This window comes from Morone saxatilis, unplaced genomic scaffold, assembly GCF_004916995.1.
Source record: "Morone saxatilis isolate NCDOM2014 unplaced genomic scaffold, NCSU_SB_2.0 Contig4, whole genome shotgun sequence".
Taxonomy (NCBI): domain Eukaryota; kingdom Metazoa; phylum Chordata; class Actinopteri; family Moronidae; genus Morone; species Morone saxatilis.
The window spans coordinates 11,644,998-11,661,590 of NW_023339984.1; the positions used below are offsets into that span (position 1 = coordinate 11,644,998).

At 41.1% G+C, this 16,593-nt stretch overlaps 1 protein-coding gene across 1 annotated transcript; it reads right to left on the minus strand.

Moving 5' to 3' along the window:
• tbc1d19 (TBC1 domain family, member 19) lies at positions 1–16,506 on the minus strand (the record flags this gene model as incomplete). Its single annotated transcript, XM_035675687.1, is given in 19 exon segments — positions 1–907; positions 2,016–2,086; positions 2,265–2,380; positions 3,270–3,361; positions 3,464–3,573; positions 3,709–3,741; positions 3,938–3,982; positions 4,228–4,312; positions 6,381–6,443; positions 6,795–6,869; positions 8,218–8,330; positions 11,228–11,266; positions 12,125–12,197; positions 12,379–12,489; positions 12,606–12,652; positions 13,720–13,783; positions 14,147–14,221; positions 14,430–14,505; positions 16,461–16,506. Coding segments are annotated over 19 exon segments (1,409 nt in total), but the record flags the coding sequence as incomplete, so codon positions are not given.
• Between the last annotated feature and the right edge of the window lie 87 nt (positions 16,507–16,593).

The window sequence follows — 16,593 nt, forward strand, 5'->3', positions numbered from 1 at the left end:
AAAAGCTGTCATACACGATTTTCTAAGCAGTAAAAAAAAAAACAGGCGTATACATTCAGGAATTAAATGCATAATTTAAAAATGAAAACAAAAATAAAATGTTCATGATGAAATTAAATAAATACTGGCACTGGAGGTGCTAAATGTCCCATAAGAGTGCAGTAATATGCAATGTCTTCATAAATACCATAAATTATGTGCACACACAGCAGCTTCTTATCATATAAGTTACATATTAATCCAGTTTGTGTCTTTTGACTGTTTCTTTCAACACGCTGGCTAATGCTTCGCATCTCCTCATTCATCACCAACAGCATTAATAGTGTTATAACAAGCAGGAGCTACGGAGCAGGGTAAATTGCAATGGCTAATTAACACTTCATTAGCCAAGCTTGGAGATGTTTCTGTTGTTCTCTCACACGCTGCTATCGCAATACAATTACCGCTTCATGCAACTCATCACCTAATGAGCTTCTCAGCTGATCCGAGCTGCGCGTATCATCTTTCCTGCAGAGCATATGGCTTAAGGAGGTTAGTTTAACCTTACTGGTCTGTAGGCTATACTTACATACTGTATACTATCTAATAATATGATACAGGGCATTCACTATTTATGGTGCATCCATGCTTAAGAGTTTGGCTTTTTTTTGCTTGAACCAGTGCAAGAAGATGAAGTCTGCCTGTGTAAGTTTTGCTTCATTATTTCCTAATATGTCACACGTGTTTCTAGATTGATGATTAATAGCGTTGGTTGTGGTAATGGCATTGCAAAGTGGCATTTTTGTAGTTATCCTCCAAGCGGTGCGTCTGTATCTGTAGTTATCCGTGCTTCTCAGATGGCGGTGGCGAACAGAAAGATCTGGATGAGCGGCATGACCTTCAGAGTGGAAAGGTCAGCGAGGACGGCCTGCAAGTGTGTGTGTCAAACAAAACACAAATAAGATTTTGTCATCTAAATCCACACCCCTCCTGACCAAAGCAGTCTTGCCATGGCCCACCTAGCCCAGGAGAAGGGCTATAAAGCACACACCCTCCCCCCTTCTCAAGAGACATATTTCAAGATTTAAAAAAAGAACCACACAGAACGACGGGCATAATGATGATGCAGGATCCTTGGGAAGCGACAATCCTCGCTTAAGAGTACACCCGCTCCCCGCTCTGTCCTTTTGGGATGGGTGGGAGATTAAATTTAGGGCCCCTATCGTGTTCAGAGAGAGGGTATAATATTTCAACGCTGGGCCTGAGGTTCTAAATATAAGATAAGGAGCAGTATGTTATGATATCTCCTCTCTTTGCCGGGGCAGGTGGTAAATGAGCAAGCAAATAGTGCCGGCTAGCATCTTAGCGCAGGAGATCAGCTTGTCGCCCCTATGCGTCATATTGTAGTTTAACCCCCTCACCCTTAGGGGAAGTGAGGCGAGTCATCGTATGCTTTATACTTGGTTTCAGTCATGTGATAGTGGTATCACAGTATGGGTATATGGGTTATGCATGCACAAGAATTATATTACTGTAATAATGCAACATGAGTGACGATGTTGTACCTTCCCTTCTGTACTCTCTCTTTTTGCACTACATTGTCGTACGCTGCTGTGTCAATTTTGAATTTCTCCTTAGGGGGATCAATAAAGGTCCATCCTATCTTATCTTATCTTGTGATGCAGAAGCTCGTAGCGGACACGCTCATTTAGCTGTCAGTTGTGTGTTGCAGAAAGATGGCATCTGTTATGTCTTGTCCAACAGTGCATAGGCTTTGTGAAAATGCAAGTTTGTTCCTGTGAGTGTTGGCGGGCTGGTACACAGGGCGTGGTAAGAGGGTGATGGTTCTTAAGTGTCCAGCCAGCCATTTTTTCAGACATGTGCATGCAGAAGACTGGGTTACTGGTACTGGCTGGTCACCAACGGCTATTTACAGCCTTCCAGGAGTATGTGGGGTGGGGGGGCGGCAGGGAGAGGACAGGAATCAGGGCTTCAGACACACACACACGCACAAGTCTTATGTGAGAAAGACCTACCTCAGCTGAGGCCAGTGACGTCACTTCCATCAGGTTCTCTGCGCGGAAGGCAAACACAGCTGCTGCTAAGACTGGAGGAGGAGGAGGAGGAGGAGGAGGAGCAACAGACATGGGGAAGTAATAGGAGAAAAGTAGAGGGTGGCATGTGGGGAAAGAAGAGGGGAAAACCAAAGGGGAGGAGGTTAAGATAGTGTCCGTACAAATATCAAGGCTGTTACTGCAGAGTTTGCAGTCTGCGGCGGCTCTTACCTGCGACCACCTCCAGTGAGTCGTATCCCAGTATTCGGTCCCAGAGGAGAAGCAGCTGGTCAGTAGACAGATAGCCAGAAAAGCCCCGCACCATCCACTTAAAGGCGATACGCAACCTGGAGACAAAAACATCTATTTGGGTAGTCGAAGCATAAAACAGGGCTACCAGCTACCAAAACGGATTCTCCTGAGAACTAATCAGGGGAATTCAGATTAAACACACACTTCTTTATTTTGTCCCCATTCTCATTTTTTAAATATTATATACAGGTGGCGTATTTCTATGTAGGAGCAACTGCATCTGGTGCTACAGTGATCAAAAGGGCTTTTTTAGTCTCCATGAATAAGTTTAGTTTTTGTGACTAGGAAATTGTGATTCCGGTAATTCACCACAAGATGGCAGTAGGTCATTACAATTTAGTTTGAAAACTGTCGATAGAAACAGACTCAAAAGCTTTGCCAACAGCGAGGACCAAGATGAATATATGATTTCCATGGACTTGACAGGGTTGAAATGCTGTAACAAATACAACTGTCCTCGTGAAGGAAGTCTCTTAGATTTATCACGACAGACAGGCAGATGTGCAGGAAGAACAAGTTGTTCAGGACAGCAGGATTCCATGGAAATGAAAATTGTTCACAGAAACATTTCCCAACACATAAGGACATTGTTTAGTTTCACTGATACTCTGTGGACTGAATCAATCTGTTTTTTTGTAGTAAAACTTCCCTGTACAGGTTTGTGTTTGTGTGTAACGGCATGTTCTAAAAGTTCAGTTAAAAGAATACAACAGCAACACGTCCACTATTCACAGTCACATTATCATTCCTTTCTCTGTTGGTTCTCAGTCCCTTTTATCGTTGTTAAATGAAGTAGTTAAATAGTTAATGTCTGTGGATGAATGGCCATTTTAAGCCTGTCATTCAATAGTGTTGGAGCCACACCTTACTGGTTGAGCTAGAACAGGATGACAAAGACAGGAGGATGAAGCAGTGTGTACTCACGGCTGTGCCCCAATCTGTCGTAAGTGGTAGAAGAGCTGAGGCAGGTGGGTCTGCAGCAGCCGCTCAAACTGCAGGCACAAAGACACTATACCCTGCGGGAGGCGCGAGTGCATGAAGGTGGATGTGCAGACGTAAACACACAAACAGTATATTTTTTCACATCTTGACGAACGTACGGACGTCAGTGAGCTTACCGAGGGAGAGGAGGAGATAGAGTGTAATCTGAAGAAGTAGCGGATGTACATTTCCCTGAATACACTGTACAGCTTGGATGGCTCGTTGTACAAGAAACACAAAGGTGCCACTGTGGGATAAAACACACACATCCACACCACACACACACACACACACACACACACACACACACACTCACTGTTATATCTTGCTCTTGGGTGTTCCTCCTGCAAGCTTAGCGTGAGAAATAATAAAATATACTCACCATACATTGAAAACCCGTGAAATGGGATTACACCTGTCCAAATGACATTTCTCAGTCAGTGCAGTTAATACACATAAACACTTATTGTATTATAAATGTAGATAATCAACATATATATATATATACATATATACATACATATTTTAGTTTTCAGACAAAACTTTCACAGATAACCAATTCACTGTATGTAATATGGTATCATTTTTATTCAGTCAACATGCAGGCTCACCGTTGGGAGGATAAACAACAGCACACTCCTCATCTTCTCCCTTTCCTGTCACACAGAAACACAGACGTCAGTAACCAAGACCTACAGCACGGTGTGTTTGTGTGTGCGTGTCTGTGTGTGTCCGTGTCCCAATTACTCCTGTCACGTACGTGCGCAGGTATCTCAGCAGAGACATTGTGTAAGGTCATCTGAGTGAAGTGGCACTCATGTCAGTTCATGTGGACGTGTGTTTGTGTTTGTGTGTGTGTGTGTGTGTGTGTGTGTCCTTGGTGAACTGCACATTGTCTCACCCTGGATGTAGGATCTGGGAGGAGAGGCACTGTTGTATTTGAAGTGTTCCAAGACAGCGGTGTCTCGAGAGAAACACAGCAACACCTGGGAACAACACAGGTTTGGTATTTAACATGCTCACACACACATTTTTATGAATAAACTAAAGAATAAGTAACATACATTGGATTTAGTTTGCAGATGGTGTAATATTCTAATATTATCCTTGCCTGACGACAGGGGATAAGGGAGACCTTGACCTTGAGCGGCCTTGCTTCCTCTTGAGTAAAAATTCTATTAAAGCGAGCACACCTGGAGCCAGTGCTTTAGGGTGTACTGGAGCAGATAGTAACAGAGCCTCGAGTGGCTGCTCGCTTCACAAAATGACCGTAGAAGTGGGAGCTCTTTCCATTACAGTCCCATTTCTGTGTCTTTCTAAAAAGCGATTTCATTTCCCAGCCACTTTAGATAAATTACATCGGGGGGGTAATTTGTCAGGGCAAAAATGAGGCCGGCAACCATTCGTACAAGACTACAGAAAATGACAGCACATGAGGACAATAGCCTGTGTCTAGACTGCCTTCGAATGACCTTGTCATACAGGGGGCATATAGGAGTGCATCTGCTGGATTAGGGAGGGGAATAGAGAACCATTTCTAGTCGAGAACCGGTTCCAGATTGTCCAATCCATCAGAATAGTATGCCTCCGAGATCATCAATTGATTTAATTAATGCCAGCGTGTTTTTCTGATGGTGGCCCCATGTGCATTACAAAACAATAAAATCAGACTCATGCCGCTCATACCCACACATTGATAGTGTAGCCGAAGCATGACTTCATTCAGTACTAGTTGCAATGTCTGTATAATGATCATTTCAAGGAAGGGTGGAAACATTGGCAATATGCTGAAACATCTTTCAATGCAACGTAGGCTAAAATTCCAGGAAGGCCATATATTTGACACTCACAAGTGCCTCTGCTTCCCAAATATAGTATGTGTTGTAAGTAAGTGTTGTAAGTAAGTGTCACATGAGCAGGTCTTTTCATTAACTAGGAAAATCTAAATGAAAACGAATGCCGTCCAAATATGATTTCATTTCTGGGTACAGAAAAACAGGGTGGTCTACCGTCGTATTGAAGTGTTTTGCTCTGGTTGTGATTGGTATTTATGTATACTGGGAGGTATTAGGACGGAGTTTAATAAATGTTGAATGAATGATTAAAGTGGCTTGTATATGTATATGCTCAGTATATGTTTTATCTCCTTAATTTAGGTTAAAAGACCAGAAAGGCATTTTATTTAGTATAAACTCAGTCTAATCCGATGGGGACATTTTAATAAACCATAAATAAACACATTGTAAACAGTGACAATGCGAATTCTCTTCTACCATTTCTGGGGAATTGCACGTCTTAAATGTTCTTAAGAACTTCCCATACTTTCCCCTAACTCAACTTCTCCAGATTGTAACAACACCTGTGTAAATCCACGATCACCCTACAATGAGTAGATTCTTTCACTGCCTAGTGAGTTTACCATCAGCCAATATTGACAGTGATACTGGAGCTTTGTTCTTGCTACACTTGTGTACCCATTGGTTAGCCACCAAGGAGCATGACATGTTAACAGCTGCTGAATAAACCGGTTGCCGAGTATATATGCACGTTTATCAGAGGAGCACCAAAGGCAAACAGAGCAGTGACTACCAGAGGCTAATAAATAAAGAGGAATGCTGTCATACAGTAACTGTCCTTACAGTGAACTGACACATGTTTTAATGTTTGGGGCAGCCAGAATAAATAATTCTCTTCATTTTGAACAGCAGGAATTGTATTGAGGTGATAAAAAGCTATTACCCATATAAAAAACTCACCTGGGAAAAGTTGATACATATTTCAGAGTATCAATTAAAATGAAGCGATATTTTAATCAAAATGTGATGACAGGTTTGGGGTGGTTTACTTAAACTGCCAAAGTCAAGTCTGAAAGGCCCACTGTGTAACATTTAGGGGGATCTATTGGCAGAAATGGAATATAATATTCATAACTATGTTTTAATTTGTTTTCAATCCTCTGAAAATAGGAGAAAAACCTGATATTGGAAACCAAGTTTTCAGGGGCTTTAACCAAGAGTACTGGTCTAAGCTGAACTGTGAGAGAGTAGACTCTACCTGATAGAGGAAATCTTCAAACACAAAGTAGTAGTCGTCATTACTGGCGGTGAGCTTCACATCCTGGTGGGCAAGGCATTTGGAATTACATTTTTTAACTCACATAACAACAGGAAAACAGTAAATGTTGCAGCTTTTAAATAATTATTCGTATAAGAAAAGAAAAAGATTTTGAAAACAGAAGTATTATAACTACTATGTGTATATACAGAGATTGTGTGAACCATATTATCAGAAAATATTCTCCTAAAACAACACTGATATCAAAGTTTATGTTACGCAAGACAAATGTTTTGGTGATGGTGTTCTTCAGTTGACCAGAAAACCAAAGTCAGCAATAGTTGTTATTAATTTACTGTAACATCTTGGCTATGTAGCTTCATATTTGTGAACAGTGAGTGTAGAGGAGTGTACCTTATAGATAAGGTTGTCCACCAGCAGGTCATGTTGTATGACTCCGGCCGTTAGCTGTTCATAATGCATCACGTCCTGAAAGGGCAGAGATCCAACATGTTTTACCTCTGCAATAACTTCAAAATCATATCCAGAACCCAGTCTGTGTGGTATTGTTGACAAAATGTTTGCTTAAGTTGCTGTTAATCCTATAATGCAAGTTCCAGTTCCCCCTCTTTACGGATGCTGCTAAATCGACTTCATGCATTCTGACGGCGATGACAGGAGTATTAAACCAAGCTTAATGGATGGGTATCGTGTTTCCGACCACATGGTTAAACTCCAACGTGTCTCCGGTTTGAGACGGGTTATCACAAATGAACAAAAGAACAGGCAACAGAGTGGATGGAGCGATAAAAATGTCCTCTATGACAGTTGTGAAGTGCCCTGGCAGTGATCAGCGCTGCGGATGTGAGGAGAACAGAAACAGAGATGGTCATTTTGACAGCTGAGGTAGAACACTGAAACCACTGTGGTCGTATGGACAGCATCAGTGGAAGAGAGTTAGAATAAGTTCTGCTTAAAATTGATCTTGGAAGTTAGGGTCATTGCAGTAGACTATTGCTGCATCTGTTATGAATAAAATCGACCTACAATGAGGCATGATGGCAGACAAATATGACACCGGCCTCACTCAGATTCTAATTATTTCTTGTCTAATTAACACTTGTGTTGGATGAACAGACAAAGAACCTCACGTTAGGTTTTTTTGGTGTTTGTAAAGCTTGATAAAAAAAAAAAAACAGACAATGCACATACCGTCCTGAGCCAACTCTGACTGTTTAATGTGTTTGCCCTTGTGCTGTCCAGAGCCACGCTAACACTCTCCAGACCTCAGTCAGGTCCCTGTAACTCTCCCTCAGAAATCAATCTTCCCATCACAAGCATTGTTTTATCGACTTGGCCTGAAGAGGAGGCTCTGGACTCCAGCGTTTACACAGCACTTTGCCACACAGGCAGGCAGCTGCTCTGTTTGGGCTAACTGTGCTAAATCGCCAGCATTTGATTATCTTAGCATCTGTACACATGGGACAAGCCACAGTGAGCTAAGATAAACAGGGCAGGGGATAATGCGCAGATTATGTACAAGTTGTAGGTCAGTTGGTGTCCCGTATGTTGGTTTATTACTGTAGGTTGTAAATCCCCAGATAAAAAAATGAACAGTGCAATAGAATTCCCTGCTGGAACAAACAAACAAGAGGGCCGAAGACGACCCAACCATAAATTGTGAAATTTCTGCAGTTGGAAATTGCAGTAATTGTAAACATGCAGTCTGGGAATCACTGCAGCTGTGTGTGCACGGCTGCTTTATAACAAACACTGACAGCCGGCCCCAGGGTGCACCTCAGCTGTGTGTTTGTGTGTGTGTATATGAATGCGGTACCTGTGGCTGGTTCGTAGAGTTAAGGATGAGGGCCCACAGGTCCGCCCGTAGCCCAGTGGGACAGCCCTGCCTGCTGTACTGCTGCGCTGCCGCACTGTCCTGCTCCACGACCACTAGACATAAAAAAAAAAAGAAGAAAGTTGGATGCAAAAGAGAACAATAGAAGGCGGGTGCAGGAGACAGAAAGATCAATTACGAATATGGAGCTGGAGCCAGGATTAGCTTAGCTTAGCATAACGACTGGAATCAGGGGGAAACAGCTAGCCTGGCTCTGTCCGGTAAAAAAAAAAAAAAATCTACCAGATTATTTATTGGCCGGGAGCAGTTATTTTGTGGAGTTTCTGTTGCCTGGCAACCTCGCGATGGCAAAAAGACTCCACGAAGTAATGCCAAGAAATACTTCAGCACAAACCTCGCCTCGTAAAACCACCACTTGTGCAAACAAACAGGACATAACATATTAACTTATGACTTTTAGAGCTGCTGGTAGGTGGATTTTGTTACCTTTGGACAGAGCCAGGAAAGTTGTTTCTAGTCTGTATGCTAAGCTCGGCTAACCGTCTTCTGGCTGCAACTTGATATTTAACTAAAACACATGAAAGTAACAATCTTCCCATTCTGAACTATTCCTCTTCGTCATTTATCAAGCACAAATGCTAAAAACTCAGCATCTCACACCTGACGATTTGCTGGTTTTCTCAATGTTGCATACAAGCCAAAAAGTCTTTCAAATTAAATATTTTTGAAAGAAGAAATGACAAATTCTTCCTCTTATGCGTATAAATTGATAAGCAATAAAACACATAATTGTTCAATTCAATACACTTAGGGGTTCTGCCACTACAGTCTTGCTTACAGCGGCTAATGTTGGCAAAAGATAACTAGATTTTGCCGCGTAACTGATTTTACGACTCTTCTCTACTTGTACTACTCTTACAGTATATTTTTAACATTTTGCATGATCCCATAATTGTCACTTGTGGCCACCGTCTAGCAAAAGTAACATGGTCTCAATTTTAAAGCTAAAAATGAAAGACTGAATCTTGAAGGTTGACTTGCCAAACAAGAATGCATCTGGCCAACAAGAATCAATAGAAAGCCTCCTGATTTGCTGGCAGAATGACATAATGTCTACAAACAGTAAAGTCATCCAAAATGTTACTGAACCGACTGAATCAGCTGGGAAAATCAACACCTGCCTGTCTTGAATGGCTGCACGACAACAAGCAGGCAGTTCAACTCTCTAAAAGTGTTAAGAGGTTTGTTTTTTCCAAGAAAATTTGGAAAGCATTACTGCCATTAGGACAATAACAAAACATATATTTCAATGGGGACTATAAAACCACCACAAATACGTCAATTAAAAATCATAACACTAAAAGAGTGGGCAGGCTGCAGCATAGCGTCGATTCGTGGCTTCGCTCAAACGTACACACAGGTTCGCAATTTCATTCTATCTCTGAAAATGTATAAACAATAAAAAAAAAATGATAACAAAGACATTCCCATAACGGTGATTAGTTATTACATAACTTTCGTAAAAACACTCAGGCACATGCTGGAAACACATTCTATCCTAAATCTCTGTTGTGACAGTAGCCAAAAACACACAGCCCTTGACTTAAGGTGCCGGCCAGTCATAACATAAACGAACACACTCCTCGGCTCTTAAATTTCCTATTTGAGTGCTCTTAACACTTGGTCTGGAATACGGCTCGCAGCTCGGCAGCCAGCACACAGCCAACCGAGGGTAAAATAGTGGACCAGGGCCTCGTGTATATAAAATACAGCTTGTGTTTTTAAGCTTCTTGTCGATTGATGTCTGATTGGTGTCCATAATAAGGTTGCCGTTTACACTGGGTTCATAGCAGAGCAATGAGAAAAGAGTTCAAGTGTCTCTCATGCCAGTTAAGGCACCTGACAGGGTAAAGAGAAGGATCCACAGGCGCTGACGTTGGGGATTTTCTGTACATATGTGGTGGTCAGTAAGTCAAATATATTTCTTAATACAATGATTTCATGCATATATATACACTCCATATACAATATCAACTTTTGATTACTTTTTCACGCCACCTCCGCAAGCTGGTCTAAACATACAAATAAACAAATCATACATATTTTAGTAAAGAAAGAAAGTCACGAATATTACAGGTAACGTTAGAAGTTACCTGTAATAGAAGTTCATCTATTCACACACATTAAAATGGCATATCACGATTGTTCATGTCTGTCTCTCCACATATCAAGATGTGGTATCTTACATCAAAGATATCACCACGTGATGCAGCAGCAGCTCTAATATTTCCCCTTTAGTATTGTTTACAGATGTAATTGATAATTCAGTGACTAATCCATTATGAAGGGAGGACAATAATGGATGGAGGAAAGGTAGTACCCGTCTTTGGTGGCAGTTAATCCGGCAAAGCAAATCCTTTTTTGATGGTTTAATAAATTAAGTGAAGAATCATCATTCAGCAATACAATGTTTGGAAGACAATTTTAGATAATATGTTGATCACTTGGCTCCAAAAACACGAGTACATATGTATCAATGGGATCTTTTTTACTTTTTATAGCAGTGCCTAAAGTATTCCTCTTTCAGGTTGTATTCTCTTTTTTTAAAAACAGATAGTTATAATTCGATTTTTTTGATACTCCAGGAAAAAGAGTTTAATGAAAAAATAAAACCCCTCTAATGTTCTAAATTAAATACAATATAAAACACTAAACAGAAGATAAACAGACAAGGTTCCTCTACTTAATATCAAGTTCAAGGGAGTAAATACTGACTCAATCAGTATTAATAATGATGACTAATGAATAATGAATGAGTAATGAGACTCCTACGAGCCTCTGGTTGCTGCTTTTTGTTCTAAGTTGCTTGGACCTTACTTGATTTACATCTATTTGTAGAGAAATGAACCACAATGATGCATTTAAATACCTCAATTAAAGAGTTAGAATGACAGAAAAACCATTTACAGAAAGAAAAACCACAAATACTAACCTTTTTTCCCGATTTGAACATACTCGTTTTCAAACAAATCTGTGCAGGGTTCAAAAAAAGACAGAACGAGAGAGAGACGCGTCAATAAGGGTCTGCTAGTGGCACAGTTTTTCAAACTAATGTTATCTCTTTGATTTACAAACACAGAGATGGTGGATACGATTCTATTTAAAGCCTAAACACCAGACCGTAACAATGTCAATATCTGGACTTAACAGAGATATTGTTTGAGAAAACCCAGACAGCCATGTGGCACAGGAGAGGAACACAGGCTGATATAAGGCCGGAGTGGTATACACACCATTTAACCCCAGTGTTCATTAGGTAAACACATTTGTTTCAGAGTATTACCAATTCATTACGGCTAGAATAAAAAATGTGTTTAGGTCTGTTCAAAAGCTGCTTATGTTTCTTTATTACCAATCATATATTATATGTTCTATATTTAATAGTCCATGAGTCAATAGTAAAGAGTCATTTAAGCTGCCAAATGTCAAAACCACTATTCCAACGGGCAATGATTCAGCTATGACTCAATGCCCTGCATGCTACGTGTCATGGTGACAGGATGCAGAAACCACTGGAACAAAGGAATAGTTTAACATTTTAGGAAAGACGGCTATTGTTTTTCTTGCCAAGAGTTCTAGATCAATACCCCTATCACGTCTGTCCAAACAAAGAAGATACAACACGTTAATTAGTGAGCTTCAGAGCTGCTGCTAGGCTGTTACCTTTGGACAGAGCCAGGCTAGCTGCTTCCCCCTTAATTCCAGTCTTTATGCTAAGCTAAGCTAACCAGTTGCTGGCTCCAGCTTATTATAGCTGATTTCCCAAAATATCTAACTATTCCTTTAACTACCATGGTGCATGAGGTGCATTTGCAGTTTTGGTAAATACCTGGATGGATGTGTGCATGGTCATCAATCCCCAACTGCCCACTGGTCAGGTTCAGCTCTGAGTAAGCCCTTCTCTGAGAGTTAAAAAAAACACGTAGGCAGATTTAAAATTTCCTGTGGCAGCTGACTAGGCTGTACTGTTATATGCATTTATATTTATATGCACTTACTAGGTCACTAAGGGACAAAACACCTGCAGACAGACACACACACACGAGTAATCACAATGAACCAGACATCCAAATGGATGCCTACCAGTTGTGGGATGTCCCTGACATTGAGGGGAACCTGGATGAGACCCCAGTGGCTCTTGATGCTGACGTCCTCGCTGCTATCATGATTTGGGTTCCGCAAGCCGATTAACACCTGTGTAGAAAGCGGTAATATGGTATAATCTAATCATTTCTTTCTTACTTAAAATTCCAGATCTTTAAGTGAAATGAAATAAACGTAATACTCTAAGCTGCAAGAAATCTGCTTACCTCCAGAAAGTCTTTAGGGGCGTAGACAGGCCTAAAGCTACTTAAATCTGCAGACACAGAGACATTACTGGATCTCTAAAATACATAAGTTGATAGTACCACTTACAAGAGCACACTTTGTAAGTGGTACCTCCAGCTGCTTCATGTACACAATGTTTACACGTGCAATTTCAGAACAGTTTTAACAGCTGTAAATCCTAGACTATACAAATGAATCCAACCATAGTCCATTTAATCAACCTGAACTTGAATGTACTCCGTCTGTGACACTCGCACGGCCGGAGCTGCCCCCTCCTACAGAAGTCAAAAGAACAGCATAGGGCCGCTTTAAGTGGGACTTCCATCCACTGTGTTCGTAGCGCGGCAGTAAATTCAAGTGCTGTGTCAACCCCAGAACGAGGGCACATTAAGGTTGGGACAGAAGGAGGGGTGCTGTGCGTTATCGCAGCTCCGTCCAAGGAGTCTGGACAGCTTCTATATTCCCAGTCCAAAGTGTTTATAGCCGGGGGACGGCACATCCTAAATGTTATTATACGCCACTGAGCTGTGATAGCATTGTTAGGACACCAGGTTAACGTGTTCTTGTAAATGTACTGGCTTGAAGTGCAAAGGGTTGGTTCATTGAGAGCCAACGACTGAGCTTTTAATAGATGAGTCTTCTGAAATCAATTGCAAAGAAATATCTTCAAAAAGTATCACATACATATCAATATAATGTATGCATCCCTCTTGGAAGAAGCTCTGGAGAAGCTTAAGGGCTAATAATTAGCAATGTGGCTCTTGGCAGCTCAAGGTGTCAGTGTGTCCAAGGCCGTATTTTGGATCTTGAGGCCTGATATACCTAAGCAACTATCTGTAAAGAAAGAAAACCAGGAACTACATCTGGAAACAACACTAAATACTTTTCAGATGTTTCCGAGTCAAGCCCTGGTCCTTAAGAAAACCTTCCCTGGATAAATACCAGTTAAAAGGTAAACATGGAAGCGGTAGATCTGGTTTAGAGATGTGTTAAGCTGATGTCTGACCGATGCGCGAGCACGCAGATACATCAACACTAATCTTTCATAAAAGGCAGACTGCTCAGGGGCCAAACCCCTGGGTAATGTCTTGAGACCTGGTTCATCCGTGCCCATCTCATTCCATTTGTTGGTGAGCTCCTTCTGCTCCGCTGCGGGCCTCTGTGGAGTGGGTGTAAAGAGAGGATTTCAACAAACAAACAGCCGAAACAGAATAATCTCGACAATGTCACACTGGAAGTGATGTTCTTTGATCGTAGATTTGCATTCACTGCCTGCTTAGTCTCAGTCTACAGCTCCAGAATCATAGCTAAGTCTCTCTGAACAGGGCTGCACTAGACTCAAACTTGTGTCAAACTTAGCCATAATAATGATAAGATGCACCATGCGCAAAAATATGCTAAAACAATACCACGATATGACAAAAATGTTATGAAGGCCTTTACACAGATGTTGCCAGAGAACCTGAATTAAGAGCGGTTGTCATTATACTATGTCGGTTAGGATTGACAATATTTTAGCTACCATGCGAGCCAGAGGCATTTCATGCTCTGTACTCATGCTGTTCAGGCTTTTGAGGACGCGCTTCTCCCAGCTGGCCTGTGTAAGAGAGCACACACACACACACACACACACACACACACACAGAAACATTTGGCTTCAGACACCGTGTTACAAACACCTAGGTGATAATGAGAAGAATCAGGGGTCACTGAATTTCGGCTACCAAAACAAAAAAAAACAAAGAGTCAGAGAGGTAGATGAGGAACGAGCGAGGAGTGACGGAGATAAGAGCTGACAGACTGACCTGTGCCTTGCGCATGTAGGCCAGCGGCTCTTTGAGATGCTCTGGAGGAGCCGCGGGATGGCTCGGGGGCAGCTGGCTAGAATAAGCAAACACAAGAGCGGGGGGGAACGGGCGAGGAGCGTTACAGTATATAAGAAGAAGAAGAAGAAGAAGCAGATCAAGTACAGGAAATACATCAGAAAAAGCTGCTGTGTCTTCAACCAAAAGACTGACAGCTCTGAGGGACTGAAGCCACTATGAACACAAACAACACATTTCTCACAAAGTGCTCGAGAGAAGTAAGCCGTCAAACAAAAGGCTAATAAAACGTTGAGATTTTTCTTTTAAAAAATCACCATTAGTGTACGTGGTGCTCAGATGAGTCAGAACGCATCTAAACCAGATTCGATAATTGTCTCATGTCTTTTCCCCACTAGGCATGCTCAGGGCATATTGAATGACTCAAGGTCTCAGCGCGTTAAACAATGGTCAGCCTAATCTAAACACCTATAAGAGCACATGGGGCTGACTAATGGCCGAGGAGGCATTAGTCAACGTTATATGTCATCCTTTAAAAGCAAAGCATTAAGCGTCCCATGTTTCAGTCTGAGCCTCGAGAGAGCAGGGGCGGTATGTTACCCTCAAAGGTAAGAGCGCCGTCGAGAAACCCTTTTCAAAGCTGTTTATTGAAGTTTGAAGAGTTTTCAAGCTATTGAGCTGTTTGATTTTAATAGCGATTACTAAAGAGAACCAGAACATGAATCAGAATGATTGTGGAGTCATTTTCCACACTTGAAGTTCACCACCATGTAATAATCACTTGATAGCCTCAATTTCTGTGGAGTTTTTTGTTTTTTTTGTAAAAATAACAAAAATAAACATATGAAACAAAACAGGAATGGAAAAAAGTTTTTTTTAATGGAAAAAAGTCCCCAAATACACTTTATAAACTACTACTAATACTTTTTGTAAACAATGTAAAGGACATGCAACTAATAAAACTTTAAAATGTTTTAATGACATCTGTATATATCGCTCACAGGGCCTGATAACTCTTAATATGAGTGTGTATAAATGTGAGTTGCTTTAGACCAAACTATAATAAAAGGGCCAAGAGAGGAGAAGTGTTTAGTGTTGCTGAAGGGACATAATGATGTGTGCCGCTAAGTGGGCGACAGCATTTGTCACATCTGTGGGCAGTGAAGTGTCAAACTGATGAATCTTTACGCCACTCTTTTTTTAATAGTGCTCGACTGTACGATTCAAGCTAAAAACGCGGGTGTGTTTTTAAATCCCAAACTATTCTGAGGTGCTTAAAGGTGTTACAGACACTTGAACCCTCCAGCAGTAAACTGGGTGAAACAGTCAGTTCGGTCCATTTGCTTCATATCTAACAGAGTAGCCACTCCAATGAGGGACAATTTACACTTGACAATCTTACCCACTTAAATATATCTGGCCCATATACAGCAATAAATCACAGTCCAGAGGTCTCTTTGTTTTTGTAACTGGTTTACAAGTATTCGGTGCACAGGCCCAGGTTTTCCTTGCTGATTTCCCTCCTTATCTCTTTTTCTATTACATGCAGCTCATAAAAAGGGAGCTGAGATATGGCTGAGATATGGCTCCATAAAAGACAACCAGATCCACCTGTGGACTGTAATTCATCACTGTATTTGGGCCAACCGACAGTGGGCTACGACCAATGTCGCTATGCGGGTATGGTATCCTGAAATCTGCTGGGAAATTCCTGAGATTATTTAAAGATCTAACTGCATATTTAGACTGTCTACATTAATTAAACATTGATCGCTCCTAATATTTGAGGTGTGTGTGTGTGTGTATACAGGTCTGTTTGCTGTGTTTGTTGCTTCACTTTTTTATCTTATTTTTTCTTTATTCTGTTCTTAAGGTCAAGGTTTTTTATGGTTTTTTTTTTTTTATGTTTGTATTTTGTTTGCTACTGGATGCTTGAATTTCCCTCGGGATAAATATAAGTCATCTGTCTGTCTGTCTGTCTGTCTGTCTTCACACACACTGAATATAACTTACACATGCAGTTCTCTGTACACTGCATTTTGGAGCTTTCGTTCCCAGCCTGTAAAAAAATAAAATAAGTTATTATCACCACACAGAGAGAAGAATTAACAGTTGTTTTATTACAGTAAGCTGTGTGTGTGTGTGT